The 17,740-nt window shown below is 48.5% G+C and overlaps 1 protein-coding gene across 3 annotated transcripts in view; it reads left to right on the forward strand.

Moving 5' to 3' along the window:
- The first annotated feature begins 280 nt into the window (after positions 1-280).
- Positions 281-17,740, forward strand: part of hif1aa (hypoxia inducible factor 1 subunit alpha a) — a 30,533-nt gene continuing 13,073 nt past the window's right edge. The window contains exons 1-2 of one of the 3 annotated variants that reach the window (XM_056591056.1): positions 281-631; positions 7,989-8,179. In XM_056591056.1, the coding sequence (XP_056447031.1) occupies positions 600-631; positions 7,989-8,179 (223 nt within the window). In that variant the 5' untranslated portion in view covers positions 281-599. Of the gene's footprint in view, positions 632-7,988; positions 8,180-8,905; positions 9,009-17,740 lie in introns of those variants that run through there. The other 2 variants (XM_056591058.1, XM_056591057.1) reach the window with 2 other exon arrangements.

Here is a 17,740-nt window from a genome sequence, read left to right on the forward strand (position 1 = left end):
ACAAGGGCTTCCTGGATTCAGACGTTAAGACGCACTGAAAATGATCATTTAACAATTAACTAGTTTCAACGCACTATTTATGTTGTTTTAGTAACGTTTGCTGACTATCTTTCACTAAAATGTTACTTTTGAAACAGAATTATGAAACAAATATGTCAACTTAAAGGTTTGTATTGCTTCTTCTCTGACCTTGTGTTGTGGATTACATATTAGCCCATTAGGACAGATTACGAACTCTATCCGTCTATCAGGTACAGACACACGCGATCATATCTGAGGGTCCGACACGTCACTGCTCCTTGCTCAGAGGGGGGCGGAACCGCTGGTCCTCCGACGGGGGCGGAGCCGCTGATCATCCGCGGCGGAGCAACATCGTTCAAGCGAGGAACCCTCGTCCAGCGTGGCACTATCCTCCACGGGAAGTCAACTCTTTCCGGATTTACACCGCGATACATTTCGATTGTTTTCCAAACTCAGTCCCCGTCGTTGCTCGTGTAATTGGCTGGGATCCGTGCGAGTGATCCATAAGAACCAGAGATCCTAGACCGACCGGACCGCTCGGTACCCGGGAGAGCCTCTCCTCGGGTCCGCGTCCTGAAATGGACACTGGAATTGTCCCTGAAAAGAAAAGGTAACGCTATCGCTTCTAGGAACTAGCTCGGTCGTTTTCTTTACCGAGACAGGAAACTTGTTCGGCGTTGACTTTGAGATGTCTTCCGGTGTGAACTTGTTTACCGGAGACTTTAATGAAGACCCCGTGTCGGGGGAGTTTGTGCGGGATGCGGGAGGGCTTCGTCTTTTAGCCTTTAACCAGCTAGCTAGAGGAGCTAACAGGCTAGCTGCTGTCTGTTGTGAGTTATGTTGCATAACAACATGCATGTCGTTGACTTTGTTCCAACATATTTAAATCAATAGCCTTTTTGAATCCCCAGGTGAAGTTGTGGCGGGTAGTAGTAATAATGTGTTCCAGACAAAGTGTTGTTAACATCGATCCTCAGATCGATGTTTGTATTGTAACGGAAGTAATTCAGGTTTCAGCTGGTAAAAGTGATGGATTATTGTGAAGATATGACCTGGTAGGCCTTTACTGCAGGGAAATCCACCCTCAACCTATGTAAACTAGTTCTTGCAGATAATAGATTCAACTTTTTATTAATTAGTAGGAATAAAGAAACCTGTAGCTCTTACCAAAAATTATTAATTGTTTTAATTAAACGAGGTATAAACTATCGTTGAAATCAAGCTAAAATCGAACATTACTTTAATTTACAAAATGACACCACAGCAAAAGATTGAATACATGTCATGATGTAAGATTCATAGTAATATATTGCCTTCTTCCGGTATAAATTACTAACGACATTTTGCTTAGCGTCGTATCCTAACTGCATGCAATACACACTCGTTACGTTAGTGTGCAAAAGTATGCAAACCATTCCGCATGCTGAAATCATTTATTCGGATTGAGTGTTTTTAAGGGTAAAATAAGCTGATGGGATGGCAAGTTGATTTCAATTTCTCAAGAATTACCAAGAATGGCGTTGCATGCTTGGTCAAATAGCGCTGCAAAACCGCTCAATGAAAGCAGGAGTGGAAGTAAAACGTAACGACTGTTTCTTTTCTGCATAATGCTACACATTTACTTGTTGGATATGTTTTGATCTTGCCAATAGCTTACTTGAGTTTGCGGTTAAGGCTTTGAAATCTACATTTAGGACATTTAGCAGACGTTTTTATCCAAAGCGACTTACAATGAGTACATTTATTTGAGTGCTGCGAAATGTCCAGGTTGAGGACATTCACACCGGTGTTTCATTTCAAGTCGCGGCCGTGTTAACTGGTGACCATCAGCCGAATGCGTCGCTTGTTGTCGTGGATACGCCAGCTGTTGGAAATCTGGAAAAGATTCGTAGCTGTCCTTGCGAATGCCTTAGATTTTTTTTTTCAATAAAATGTCCAAAACATATCCATCTCATTCGTATTTGGAGTCTAATTGGAGGAAACTTGTCACGTAGAACCATTTTAAGCCGAAATAAATGGAAAATTGGTGTGTGTTTTTTAATAATAAATACGGGATTCGAACTCGTACCATTTTGGGGGAAAAATATTTCAAGCTGAGATTCCATTCCATTGTGCCGTTGAGCCAGAGACTTGATCAGCTGCAGTACTAAAGAAGTCAACTTCTTCCTAAGAGCAGGAGGCAACCAGATCAACTTGTGACCCGACTTTCCATGTTATTATAGACCATGATATTTGTCTCGTTTCCAAAAAGAAGAGGCCATTACATCAGTTATTCAAAACCAAATGTTGTGTTGATCTGGCCGCCTCCTGCTCTTAGGAAGAAGACTAGTTGGAGTTTTTAGTACTACAGCTGATGGAGTCCCTTGCTCCACGGCATAATGGAATGGATCTCAACTTCAAATATTTTTACCCCAAAATGGTATGAGTTTGAATCCCGTAATGTATGCTATTTGATCTGAATAAACGTTATGTTTCAAAGTGATACCGCCTTGCGTTGCTTAATGCAATTAAGATTAAGCAATTTCATTGCTTAAACCGATCTAGCTGTCGCATGTAAACGCATTGATTTCCGAAGTCGCTGCTTTGCTTAGTGACATCCAGTGAAACGGGACAACAACGCACCACATCAGGCGACCGAATGATAGAATGAGCGCATAACTGTTTTTGGCAGTGGGGGGAAACATTAGGTTTTGAATAACTGGATGTAAAGGCGTCTTATGTTTGGAAACGCGACCAATGCATGGTCTTAAGTACATGGGTAGTAGGGTCACAAGTTGATCTGGCTGCCTTTCCTGTTTTCAAGAAGAATTTGTGATTTATACTACTACGGCGGTAAATTTCCCTGTGGGTGAACGGCACAACGGAATGGAATCCGAACTTGTTACATTTTTCCCCCACAATGGTATGAGTTCGAATCCCGTAATGTATCATATTTTAAACATTAATTTCCCATTTATTTGAGCTTAAAACGGTTCTACGTGACAAGTTTCCTCCAATTAGACTACAAATACGAATGAGATGGGAATATTTTTGACATTTTATTGAAAAACAAATCAAAGAGGCATTCGCAAGGACAGCTACGTGTCTGGACCCGATTTCCATAAACTGGCGTAGCCACGACAACAAGCGACGCATTCGGCTGATGGTCACCAGTTAACACGGTCGCGACTTGAACTGAAACACCGGACACACAAGTCCATGTCTTTAACCGAGAAACATCTGGTCACACTGACGCATCTCTCAAAGAAGGTTGTTTAAAGCTATGATGGACGATTTATTATAGAAACGTTTTAGCTTCCCCAAGAATTGCTAATTTCATGAGGTTACTCGATGGCCTAGCTGCTGTTTATAGCCTACCTGCTGTTTATTTACCTGCCTGTTATCTGCGCGTTCTTGCCCAACTCATTATGCATGTCTGAAATCTCCCATCTAAGCTAGGTAGACTTATTTGAAAAGCTAGCAAGCCTTTCATGCTCTTAGGGAGAAAGGGCTTACAAGCAGCCTGAGGGAGGGTTGGGACTCGATTGAATACTTTCAAAATCAAGCTTACTCTTGCTGCTCTCACCAGATTTCCTACCATGGCGTTAAGTCACAACTATGTTGCCAACATGACAACGCTATAGTTCTTTTTCATTATGTCAAAAGCATATGCCTGACAAAATAAATCCCAGATGAGAAATTCTGGAAAAGTAAGTTACATTAGAGCTCATCATTCCAATAACCATCTAGAATAAGCAACCTTCCAAATGATTAGTTGCAGGACAAAAAAATAACCACAACTGGGTCGTAGCCATGGGGATAACCTGCCCCCTCCCTCCTACAACTCTTAGTCCAAAACACATTTTTTACAACGTGTTTTCTCAAGAGCTGTTGGTCCGTTCTGGGCCGCTGTAGAAACATTTTATCTACACTTAAAATATATTTATGAACCTTATTATCCAGTTCTGCCAAGTCCGATCTGTTCCAATAATTCTGCACACCTGACCTTAAAGGTCAAACATTGCTAAGCTTGGTTGGATGAGTGCAAGTTCGCCACTGAAAACTGTCTGTATGACAGTAAGCCCATCCACTGCATTCAGCAGTGACTTCCAGGAGAATTGCTTCTTATAATTGTGCAACATTATTATTTCCTAGTGTTTAGACCTCTTTCTTTTTTGGCTTTTTTGCTTTCCGTCATTTACCTCAACGCTGGGTAAACCGTTCGGTTTTTGGTCCATTACGCTGTTGTCCCGTGACAGTCCTCTGCCAACCTGTGGGCTGATTGAGCGCTGCTGCAGGACTCTTGTATTTCCCTCTCATCTCTTATTCATTCTTGCAAGCCTTTTTGATAGTAGCCAAACTGGTTGAAATCGGATATAACATAAAAACGATGATCCAGGTATTGTTATTGTGTCCGTGTGTGTTAACAGCTAGGGCCGGCCCTCCCTATAGTGAGCACAAAAGGCCAGCAGCAAGAATAGACAGACCTTGGTCTATTTGCGGAGGGAAAGGGAAAGCAGCCTACAAGCATGTGCTGTGGACCTCACCTCCTGCCGGGATGATCCACATGCCCCTCCAGAGATGTATGAAGTTGTCTCCGCTGTCAAAGATTAAACTAAACGGAATAGGGCAGGACTCAAGCCCCACTGATAAGGGCAGGGTAGTGGTGTGTGTGTGTGTGTGTGTGTGTGTGTGTGTGTGTGTGTGTGTGTGTGTGTGTGTGTGTGTGTGTGTGTGTGTGTGTGTGTGTGTGTGTGTGTGTGTGTGTGTGTGTGTGTGTGTGTGTGTGCTTTACCAGGGCAGGGAGGCGTCCTCGTTGGGAGACAGGATGGTTTGGGGATAAATTATTCCCCAACCTCTGGTCTGTACGGCCCGGGTACCACGCAGTATTCAGAACAGATTTTGAAAACAGTTGCTAAAGTCTAAATGACTGAATAATGTTGAGTCAAATATGAAAACAGATGCACTAACAGATATTCCTTTTTCCGTCACAAGAAAAGGGAGTTTTTTTCGTTTTGAGCTTTTCAATTAATATGGCGCTTTCTCAAGAGCGTCTTATTCATTGAATCAGCTGATTCCCTTCTCTGTGAAAGAGGAGTACCAAGGATTAAACAAAGGACAGAACAACTGTTAACGTGGTATGGGGGGGAATTTCATCGCTCAATCAACCTAAATAAATAAAGGGCAGCTATGAGCAGACTACTTCAGCCACCATAGCATTCATAGTAGTCTTGGTGATGTGTTGAAGCTAAACGAGGAGCCGTGGGAACCATGGCTCTACACACTAACGTGCACATTCTATTTTATCACAACGCGACAAATGAGTCGGAATAGATGGGTGACTTTGCAGCCATATCAGTCTAATTAAACGTAACTAAAAGGGGGAGATAATTAGCTGAGGGAAACAAACGCCATGCAGAGCGCTCTCAGGCATGCTAGCCATGTGCACGGTGGTGTTATCTAATTACGGCCCCTCTGCCCGCCTGGATGTTCACACAGATCTGCCTTGTGTTCACGTTTCACCACAGAGCCTGTCGTCTTTACCAGGAGGTCCTCGCAGCCCTGCTGGGTGGACTTTGATTCATACGTTTGTATGAATCATGAATGATGTATAATGTGAACACTCACATTATACATCTTTAAGTCTAAATCAATATGCATAATCAATATTCCAGGCTTGGCTAGGTGTTTGCTGTGGTTTTGGACCACACCACTGATACAAAATTGATTCTGCTGACAGAGTATTTCGACATCAATGATAAACTCTTGGATCTCCTGTTCATCCTGCTCTGATACAGACCTGAGGTCTGTTCATCCTGCTCTGATACCGACCTGAGGTCTGTTCATCCTGCTCTGATACAGACCTGCTGTACCATACAGATTTGTATCCACTTGACTGCTTTCAAAAAAGGTTCTGGGCATTGAAGCTGCCCCCCCCCCCCCCTGTCACCACTACTAGTAGGACTCTACACTAAAAGGCATTTATTCAGTGATCTTACTAAAGCCCAAACATGCCTCATCTCGTCATTGAAAGAATCTTTTATTTTCATAAATAGAAGCCTTCCCTTTTCTTGTAAAGACCAAAAGCTGTACATTTGTGGTCTATATGATACTGATACTAAAGTATAACAGGAATAACCTGTACTGAGCTTCGCAGAGCAGACAGTTTCCTGATCCAATACTGGTGCAATGTATATAGGATGAATTGTTGCATCAGACCTGAAGCACTCTTTTACAGTCCCCCTGATTATCCCCCTCGGCCATTGATTTGTTAGCTGTAATGTAAAGTGACGTTTCTCTGGCATTGTGCGCACAATATGTTCTTGTGTTTCGCTGACCAAAACATCCTGCCTAAACAGCCTGGTGTGTTTATGAGGGTTCAAAGAGGAGAACGGCGTCTTTATGTTAATAACATGCGCTTCGGCCCGACGACGGCTGGCCAGCAGGACACTCGAGCAGGGGTTAATTGTATTGCTCTTAATGTGCAACAGATCGATTTAATTAGGGTTGAATTTCAGAATGGGCAGCTCTTAGATTGCCCCCTCCATCTTGCGATCTCTTTCCAATATGTCCCTGAGTGCTGTGAGCGTTGCAGCCTGAGGGATTTTCGGGTTGTCCAGTTGCTCGGTGGACTGAACTGCAGGCTATCGGGTGAAAAGTAAAGACTTAGTCTATCTCTTTGATAGCCACACGGATTACCCTCGTGCTTTGCCATTTTCATACTGGAGCATTCACAATGTAATCTAAAGTATACCATGCATTCACAGTGAATGAAGTGTGTATTTACATGATTCGTTTTATTTTTGAACTTTTTTTACTAAACCATGCCATCTATATCCTGTGAAGGAAGCGAGAATCTGGTGATATTTTGTTTTTCATGACACAAGCGCCGTGTGTATATATAAATATACTTTGCAATCTTAATCATCAGTCATGGGTTGAGGTGTTTCCAGAACGGCATAAGTACCATGATAAAACACAGCAGATACAATGCACCGACGACACCATATTACATATTGTCAAAACAACCTGCACCCGGGCTGAATTTATAAACACAACTTCAGCCTTCTCGTGTTCAGCCGATTACTTTATTTCCCCGTGTTGTTGCGGCTCAACTGCCATTCTCCTCTGGTCGCTCCGAGAGCCGGGCTGCATAAATGTCAACATGATTGGTGTGATACTTAGTCTTGGCTGCGCTCCAGCAAGCCTGACTGAAGAGCCCCTCAGGGCAAGCCCCCTCCGCCAGCCAATCACACCAATGAGGTCTCGCTGGCTTGGTCTTAAGCCGATCTCTCCCAGGGAGTGTCTGTGAATAAGTCGGCTCCGTTTGGACCTGACGATGAAGTAGCCTGCGCTACACTTCAGACCCACCCCCATTGTTGTGTGCGTGTGCGTGTGCATCTGCTCAACATGTTTTATCTGGCCAACTATTGGGTCCATCACTGCCCCCCCCAAATAGAGTTGTTTTCCGATACCAGTATCGGAAATTCCTCCGATACTGCCTTTTAGGCATCGGTATCGGCCTGTCTATGTGCCGATCCGATACCATCACATGCTCATTTACTACACAGGCAGAGAGTATCACAAACACTACGGTGTTATGCTGCGTTTGTTACCGGTCAGAGGTGGAAAGTCGGAAAGGGAAACGCGTCATCTCCGACCCATGTGAGTGTCGAGCTACCAATTCGGGAAACCATGGATGCATGGACGCTTAACTACAAGAATACAAATGTATTATAATTATGGTTGTTCATGTAAATTATCTAGTTCAAAAAAAAAAGAAGTTTTTAGGCAGTAAGTTAACCGACTATACATTGTGGACATCGTAAGAGAACCCTTTGCTATTGCTAGATGCTGTAGCGGTATATACTCGGTATCCGCCGACCCTCAAGTTCAGGATTCTGAATCGTTATCGGGGAGTACAATTTTTTTAGCAGAAAATGTCCACCCCCAACGCTCACCCACCCATGTCACCCCCCCCCCTGCAGGGTGAGCTCGGACCGCAGGAAGGAGAAGTCTCGGGATGCGGCGCGCAGCCGGCGGGGGAAGGAGTCGGAGGTGTTCTACGAGCTGGCCCAGGAGCTGCCCATGCCCCACAGCGTCCGGGCCAACCTGGACAAGGCCTCCATCATGAGGCTCACCATCAGCTACCTGCGCATGATGAAGCTGCTCGGCACCGGTGAGGACTCCGCTCATATTAGGGCTCCACTATTAGGCCATATTAGGCTCCGCCCAGGTGGGGCTCCGCCCAACAGCGCCCAGGGCTCCACTCAGTAGAACCTTCATCATGATGTCACATCCTTAAATATGGTGGTGACATGTGTTTTATATTATATTACATATTGAAAGGGGAATTGGATAAATGCCATGGTGGCCAGATATTCTCACTGCGTTGCTGTGCTGAGCCAGACATGTTGGCACGGACAGAAGGAAAGCCTTTGGATGGTTTTAGCTCTCATTCCTTCCCATGAAGCAGTGATTCAAAGTACCCGGGGTATTCAGAGCTGCTCCAGGCTGTGTCTGATTGTTTAGAACAGGGTCTTAGTTCAAGTTCAAAATACTTTATTGTCCCCCAATGGGGCAATTTGTTGTGCAGTAATTAGTATACAAATCCAGGTCAACAAGTTGTTATTTAGGTGTTATAGGTGTTATTTACGGTTCTTTATAGAATTTAGAAGTAGAGGGAACAAAAGAGTGTATATCTGTTGGTTTTGAGTCGTGGGAGTTTAAAGTGTGATCCGGATGGCAACATCTGAAATTCAGCCTGTAAGGGATGAGAACTATTTCACAGGATAGATTCAACCCTTTTTAGCATCTGATTCTGATAAAGTTCCTCCAGGCCTTTCTGCTTAGAACCTGTGATACGGCTGCTCACCTTAATTAACTTGGAAAATAAGTTTTTTAGTTTTACAGTGATAGACCCACACCGGCAGATTAAGGAGAAGGTGACAACTGACTCAACAAAGGACCTATGGAAAAGGGTCATCAGGGTCAGCGAGCCACCGGAGGTACGAGATCCTACTGCAGGTGCTACCTGGGATTTGAAACCTGAAATGGACCAATGAACAACAATATAAAAAATATTATACATCTAGGCAAAAATGTATTTAAAATAAATAACGTTCTGTCTTTTTATGTAGTTCTCTGGCTTGCTATTATTTTAAGAATAGCGCCGCTTTGTCCATTCAACAGAAATTTTCCATTTTGAGTTTTTCCGTTGACTTTTCATGTTAATTCGGGTGCTAAAAAAACCCTTGGAGCACAAGCAGCGCTGCTGACTCGCTGTTTCCACCGTCTCCCCCGGCCAGGGCCTACTTCCAGTAACACTGGTGCCCTGCATGGCTATTTATCCATTATGAACCATCGGCGTGTGAGGCGGTCCGCACATCTTGATGCAGATTTAGTGGTACACCTAAATTCAACACCCACCCACTCTCCCATGCCCATGCCGGTTCTTTGAGCAAGCAAAGGTCGATCATCGGAGTCACAGCTCCTCTCTGTCGTGGCACTGCAGTGGTGGAACGGGCTCCCTGCCGGGGTCAGGACCGCAGAGTCGCTCACCAGCTTCTGCAAAAGACTCAAGACTCGCGTGTTCAGAGTTCACCTAGACCAGGGGTCACCAACCTTTTTGAACCTGAGAGCTACTTCATGGGTACTGAGTCCTACGAAGGGCACCCAGTTCTATACACTCTTCTGAAATAACAAATTTGCTCAGTTTGCCTTAAAGGTTGCGTAGGTGATTCGCTTTTTTGGCCATTTTTGCAAAATTACTTGAAATCCTTATCATAACCCGCTTACAGCCACTGAGTTAGAAGTACTGACATGAAAATTAAACTTGTCAATCATCTGTGGAACGGGCAGGGCTCGAAAAACTCCAGCCAATAATTTCCATTGCCACCGAGTTTCATTGGACAGTAAGTACGTCAATCAAACGGTCGTACTGCACTCCCCCTCCCCCGCGCCCCGCCCCTTCGTGCAGTACTCGTGACCCAGAGCTCGTGACCCAGAGCAAGCTCCTGTTTGTTGTTATCCTGCGGTATCTACTGGAACACCACCACCACCACCAGCAAAGAGAAGGAAAACTCTTTTTCAGAGAGTAATTGATAATAAAAACGCTGAAAGAAAAACTGAAATCAAGAATAATCCTAGGCGCTGCTTTTGAACGTTGGCGGCAACTGAAGGACGAGAAGGGTCTAAAAACCGATGCTTGTGTGGCGGTTGACCTAGTTTCAAAGTTTATACCGTTTATACTCGGTAATACCGGTGTTGAGACGAGTGTATTACTCGGTGTGAAAATGTCCACACCGCGGCAACCCTAGTGAAAACCAGGACTTCCAATACAATTATATGAAACAAACATACATTTTCTAAAAATAGTAATGATTTATGTGACCGTTTAATGTTTATAACATCTGGTGCAACCATAGCCGCGAGAACGTATTCTCAGCAGGGGGTGCTGGGAAAAAAACCCGGCCTGCACTAGACTCGCAACTCGTCACATTGATAAAAAAGATATATAGCAGCGCAGCTCAATTACACCAGTGCATGCGCGCACAGTTGAAAATCGATCGTTGTGTTCACTTCCTTCACACCATGGTTCACATCCAGCTGCTCACAGAACAAGTTTAGCGCACCACCGCTACCCTCACACTTTTTCATATAACATTTTTTCAGCACTAGGACATATGAGCATTAAATAAATGCTGCGTCTCAACATGCCTTGGACAGCAGCGAGGATGACTCGCTTTGCCACGGGCCGAAACAGTTCGGAGCGACCACAGCCAGAGCGAACACAGCGGGGCAGAGGAGTGTCAGGAAGTCTTTGGTGTACACATCAGTACGGCCTATTTGCACTAGGCCTACTGTTTAGTGGCAATGCAGTGTTTTATTCTATGCCTTTTTATTTTCGTATATTATTTCAATTAAAGGCACCCAGTGCAACTTTATGTAAACATTCAATGAAAAATAAACATTCAATTTCTAGTCTTTTTTACACATAGTAAGTTTCAATAACTCCATACCATTACATATCGACATTCAAGGAGCAAAGATGAGACGTCGCTGTGTGGTGAGAACTAATAGAAAATAGTAAACGACAACAATCGCCGGTGGGGAGAAGCCATTTTTCCATTGACTGGAAGCCTGCTTTATTTATTGTAGGTTACAAAAAATAAAGAAAATGGCGGCATTGTTGTTGTTATCGATTTTCTATCAGTTCTCACCACACAACGACGTCTCATCTTTGCTGCTTGAATGTCGGTATGTAATGGTATGGAGTTATTGAAACTTACTACGTGTAAAAAAGACTAGAAATTGAATGTTTATTTTTAAGCCTCGAAAGTTGCACTGGGTGCCTTTAATACAATTTATTTATTCATGAAATCAAGAGCTGGTCTTCAAATCTTTTTTCCAAATATAGGTCGTATTACAATGGGGTTTGTGTTTATATTCGGACCAATACGGTACAGCGGACGCTCACATGACGTTAAGCATTTCCTGGTGCATAATGTGACGCTTCAGAACCTAAAATCCCGTTTCTCCCCGTTGATACAACACATAACCGGCGTTTTCAGAAATCTCCACTTTGGTTTTTAGAAATGATCGTTTTCTGTGATAAGACAGGGCCTCGGACAGGGGGTGTTGCAGCACCCCCAAAACCCCTACTTCCCGCGGTACTGGGTGCAATTTACAGCTGAATGTAGTGCCATGTTGTTAAACGAAAACGATAGTTATGTTATTATAACTCTAGTTCTATGATTGTAGGCGTAGCCGTCTAGGCTTCGCCTTATGGGCTTGTCCCGTGCGCGCGCTGGCGCGCGCTGAAAATTCAAACTATGCACCTATCAGCGTGGGCACCGCCCACATTTCCCACGGTATCGTGTCTATATAACGCGGTGTATACCGTCGCTCATCCTCCACGCTTTTCTTTCAGCATTTGGAGGGTACAGCAGGTGGGAAACTAGACGGCTACGCCTACAATCATAGAACTAGAGTTATAATAACATAACTATCGTTCTATTTCATGTAGGCTACGCCGTCTAGGCTTCGCCTTATGGGCTAAGGTGAAGCTGCGAGCGGAGCCCGATCAATGTACTCCTGCTGGACCCCAGTCAAAACGACCTAAGTCACCAGAACACATTAAGACTCAAAAAGCCAAGGAAGTGTAAAACACAACAGCTTTATAAAAACTAATTCCTCCTAGATCAAGCAACGCAATGATCAAGGGAGAAAAAAGTGAGTCTGTAAAGACTCCGGCTCTATTCCGTGCTTCATGGAACCCATGAAAAGGAAAAGAAAACCAGAGCAACACGGTTTCCATTAGGTCCGCTACCACCGGGGGCGGAGCTACGGAATTCGGCTCTCCAATAATGGGACTCTCTCGGCCGTTTCTTATTTGAAAAAAACGGCGGGAGTGCCTCACTGGTAAACAAAACCACCAGACAATTGGCGAGCCAATAGAAAACCCCCTAGCCTGTTTTTCATTTGAAAAAAGGTGGGAGAGTAAGAGACTGGTAATCAAGACCAACTCGCCAGCCGGCGAGAGGAAATCCAACCACGCCGCTTTAAAGAACATGTCTATATTCTTAAGCCGTAAAAAGGGGTCCCGGACTCTAGCACAGAGTTGCCGAGTGAGCCCCTGGACATGTCTAACATGTAAAAACGGACAAAGAGGCCGAGGGAAGACCAAGACGCAGCCGCGCAGATGTCTTCCACCGAAACGCCCTTGAGTAGAGCCGTTGAAGCGGCCACGCTCCGTGTGGAGTGAGCTTTAACGCCCAACGGTGGCGCCAAGCCCTGCCGAGAGTAGGCTAGGCAAACACCCTCACATACCCAGCGAGAAAACCGCTGCTTAGAGAGAGCGCGGCCCCTGCTAGCGTCGCTATAACACACAAACAACTGTTGTGTGGAGCGGAACGCTGCCGAGCGATTCACGTACATAGCCAACGCCCGAACCGGGCACAGGAGATGCAACTCAGCCTCCGCCTCACTAGAATGAGGCGGGGGGTGAAAAGCCTTAAGCACAATATCCCTCGACCGAAAAGAACTATTAATGTTCTTCGGGAGGAACGCAGGATTAGGTCTGAGCAACGCGAAGGAGCTGTCCTCGTTTAGCAACAAGCAACTCGGGCTGACAGACAGAGCGGTTAGCTCACCGGCCCGCTTGGCAGAAACCAAGGCCAACAAGAGCGCCGTCTTAAATGACAGGGCATCCAAAGGGGCCTGGGAGAGAGGCTCGAAAGGATCCCTGGACAATCCGCGCAACACGGTGGGGAGATCCCAGCGTGGTGTAAGCACGCGTGAAACAGGCCTAACCCGTCTAGCCCCACGCAAGAATCTCTTGACCAGTGGATGGCTGAAGATCGGTCCACCATCACAGCCTGCATGGCCAGCCGAAACGGCTGCCGCATAGACCTTGATAGTGGAGAAAGCCAAACCTTTTTCCAATAAGTTTTGCAGAAACGAAAGCACGCTTCCCACCTCGCATTGAGATGGGACAGCGTGGTTCGTCTCACACCAATTAGAGAAGGCGCACCACTTCGCCGCATAGAGGGAAGAAGTAGAAGGCGCACGAGCACTCTGAATAGTGTTGATAACCGTCTCAGGCAAACCTTTGCCCTGCAGGATCAACCTCTCAGGAGCCAAACCAACAGCCGTCCCGAGACATCGGGCTGGTGGTGCACCGTCCCGTGGGCCTGTGAAAGCGCATCCGGCCTGAATGGTACTGGCCAAGGCGCCGACCGCGAGAGCGCGGCCAGCTCTGGAAACCACAGAGCTGAACGGTTCTCCGGGGCCACTAATATCAGGGACAGTCTCTCCTGTCTGACCCGTTCCAGAAGAGGAAGGATCAGCTGGAGCGGGGGGAACGCATACAAGAGAGCCCGCGGCCAAGGTGTGTGTGCCAACGCATCTACCCCCAACGGGGGAAGATCCCGAGGGCTGAGGGAGAACCACCACCTGCAGTGCGTGTTCTCCCGGGACGCGAAGAGGTCCACCTGCGCTGTCCCGAACCTCTGCCAGATCAATCTGACAATGTCGGGATGTAACCGCCACTCGTCTCGGCGGGGACCGCCTCGAGACATGAGGTCCGTCCCAAAGTTCTGGGCGCCCGCGATATGCAGGGCTCTCAGACTGCGGAGATACTGATGAGCCCAAAGCCAGAGCTCGACCGCCTTTCGGTGGAGAGCAGGGGAGCGGACTCCCCCCTGTCTGTTGATGTACGCCGCCGCCGACACGCTGTCTGTCCTGATCAGAACGTGGCGGCCGCGCACCAGGTGAAAGAAATGCAACAGCACTTTCCTCACTGCGTCGAGTTCCAACACATTTATGTGTGCTGTAGGGGGCGTGCGCCACTCGTCTCCGACCGAGTGAGAGAGGCACGTTCCTCCCCAACCCGTCAACGAGGCGTCCGTGAAGACCACTACGTAGGACGCCACCCTGCCCAGTGGAACACCCTTGAGAAGGGCGGAGGGTCCTTTCCAATATTCCAGGTCTGGCGACACCGAACGGGGGACGAGGAGCACCCTGAGCTTGTGTCGCCTGGGGTCCAACCGTTGGCGAGCAAACCACCGCTGGAGTCTGCGCATAAAAAGCAGACCCAGGGGGACCACGGGGTGGGCAGCTGCCATCAGCCCCAACAGGCGCATGGTGGACAGTGCGGTCACGTTTCTGCGAACGTGAAAACGGGAGAGCGCCGACAGGATGGCGTCTCGCCGAGGAGGCGAAAGCATCGCAGTCATGGTGGCTGAGTCTAGGCAAAGCCCCAAGTAGACTGTCTGCCGGCTGGGGAGCGGGGAGCTCTTCTCCCAGTTGATGGCAAAACCCAGGAAGGAGAGATGGTTTATCACCAACATGGTGTCCCTTCTCGCGGTCTCTTCTGAGTTGCTCAGAATAAGCAGATCGTCTAGGTAGAAAATAATCCTCTTTCCCTGACGTCTGAGCGGTTCCAACACCGTCTCCACACACTTCGAGAAGGTGCGCGGAGCCAGGGAATAGCCGAACGGCAGACACTGGTACTCGTACGCCATCCCCATAAAGGCAAAGCGGAGAAACTTCCTGTGCGCCTGCCGAACAGGGACGTGGAAGTAAGCATCCTTGAGATCCAGGGATGTGAACCAATCGTCCTCTCTCACACACCGGAACAATGCTCCGACCGTGAGCATTCTGAACTTCCTCGTGGCAACGAATCTGTTGAACACGCGAAGATCCAGAATAGGTCTAATTTCCCCTGACTTCTTGGAAACCAGGAAGTAGCGGGAATAAAAACCTAGGTGAGACTCGTGGGGGGGAACGACAGTGATGGACCCCTTTACCAAGAGACGTGCCACCTCTGCTGCAAGACCCGTGCTCGCAGCCGGGTCCCGTAGCGTGGTCTCCACCAACCCCATAAAGGGTGGGGGACAACGCTTGAACTGTATGGGATGGCCCCATCTCAACGTGGTGTCCAACCACGATGGCAGAACGCACCGCTCTTGCCAACACGCATAGCGGTTGGAGAGAGGGTGAGCCGACAGCTGAGGAAGACCGTCCAGGAATAACCCGTATTCCTCTGCCCCTACCGCCTTCACACTGCGTGTGAACCATGGGGGGCTCCCCATGAAAGGGAGGAGGCTCAGCGAGCGTAGGAGACGTACCACAACTAGCAGTTGTAAAAACAACGAGCTGTCTAGACGTCGCGCTCGTGCCCGCTGAACAGGGAGCGAGCCGTCCGGCCGCAGCACCTGTCCGCGGACCCATCTCCTCACCTATAATGTGGGGAACCAGGAGACCGGTATAAGCGGCCGTATCCACGGGCTCGTGCAACGAGTCTCTGATCCGTCCACGAGGCTCCAAGGGACGCCGCTTCTTAGAAGCAGGTGAACCAGAGGCCATGTGAACAAGCCGTCCGACCGCCACCCTACAGCCACAGGGCTGAGAGGGGGGAAGAGGCAACATGGAGGAACGCACCACAAGCGTAGGACGCAGGTGGCCTGAGGAATATCGCTCTTTAGGTACCATGTAGCCTACCGCTGTTCGGCCGAACGGTCTTTACTTTTTCTTTTTTTTTTAATAGGGAAAGAAAAAGTAGGAGCAAGCTTCCGGAACTTACCGGTCCGTGGCGCTGCTCTACCCGGCTGCTGCGGCACCGGGGCAGGAATCGGAGGCGGCCCCCTGGAACACTGGGACCGGTCTGGACCCCGCCTCCTCCCAGCCTGCTGGTGGGAGGAGCACGTGAGAATCGCCCCGAACCGGGAACGATTCTCACGGACTGACTGCTGGTGCGCGAGCACCTCGGAGAACCGGGGACCAAATAGGCCATCAGGCGCTAGTGGACCCTGGACGAGGCTGGCCCGCTCTCGTTCCTGCACCGCAGTGTGGGAGAGCCATATGACCCTTTGAATCATGGTAGCCCACGCCATATGCCGGCCGGCCGAAACGGCTATCGGCTGGCATAGCTGGAGGATGGCGCTGGAAAAAGCGGGAAACCGCCAGCCATCTCACGGCTTCCTCCGGGCCGTAGGCCTCCCTGTCAGCAAACAAGGAGACCATGGCAGAGGAGAGCAGGGCGATGTTGTTGACCGCCGTCGCGGATTGTCGGCCTAACGTCCGTTAGGCCGACAATCTGCTTCTGGAGGCGGTCGGGGGGCAGCGGCTTTTCGTTAGGGCGCCATCCGGCGCCCGGACAGAGAAGCGCTGCCAGTGGAGGCTCCAGGCGAGGGATCCCCCTCGCTTACCGGAGCCTTCAGGGTAGAAGGGTCCCCACCTGCAGCAGTAAACAAGTGCTGCACAGGCGGGAACAAGGGGTAACCCGCCGGGAAGCAGATGGGGTGCGAAAGCACTCGCCCTGCATATCGTCAGATACGGGGGCGAGAGGCGGGGCCGGCATGGGAAACCCTTTGATGGCCGCCGCCTCACCCATGATCTCCCCGCGACGGTGGCGGTTGTAACCCGAGAGCGGGAAAAACCGGACGCCGAGTCGCCGTCCATGGAGGCGTCGTCGTCGGCGTCGATGATGCCATCGCGTCAGGTCCACCGCAGGGGAAAAGAAGAGATGCCTGGAGAGGATCCCCTCTTCAGGCAGCTCCCGGCAGGCGACACAGGAGACGGGGGCCGCCATAGCAGCCTCGGCGTGGTCGGTGCCGAGGCACACAGAGCACGCCAAGTGCCCGTCACCCGGTGCCAGGGAGGCGGGACAGGAGGCGCAAAGGAGTCCTGAAAAGGACCTAGCTCCAGGAGCGCTCTCAGGTGGCCCTGAAAAGGGGCCGTTTGTCCGCGGCCTCGCCCGAGCCGCTGCCACCGGCTCGGGAGATCCGTGTTTAAGTCTTCATCTTCTTCTTAATAGTAGTTCTCAATTTCTCGCTGATAAGCACAAGTGCTGAAAGAAAAGGGAGGATGAGCGACGGTATACACCGCGTTATATAGACACGATACCGTGGGAAATGTGGGCGGTGCCCACGCTGATAGGTGCATAGTTTGAATTTTCAGCGCGCGCCAGCGCGCGCACGGGACAAGCCCATAAGGCGAAGCCTAGACGGCGTAGCCTACATGAAATAGAACCTACGCTAGCCTGGCTCGCTCTCGCGCATCTCTGTTCGCGCTCGTGCATGATTGCACGTCCAGGTACTTGGAATGGGTGGAGTCAGAGTCAGCGTTGAAGGAGAGGGGGTAGGACCATTTGAGTTGTGTATTTTCAAAATCTGCTGGCGTTTCGCAAATCGCGTACCCAACCTTTAAGTTATATATTATTATTATTGATACTCAT

Source organism: Gadus chalcogrammus, chromosome 5 (genome assembly GCF_026213295.1).
Source record: "Gadus chalcogrammus isolate NIFS_2021 chromosome 5, NIFS_Gcha_1.0, whole genome shotgun sequence".
NCBI classification, from domain to species: domain Eukaryota; kingdom Metazoa; phylum Chordata; class Actinopteri; order Gadiformes; family Gadidae; genus Gadus; species Gadus chalcogrammus.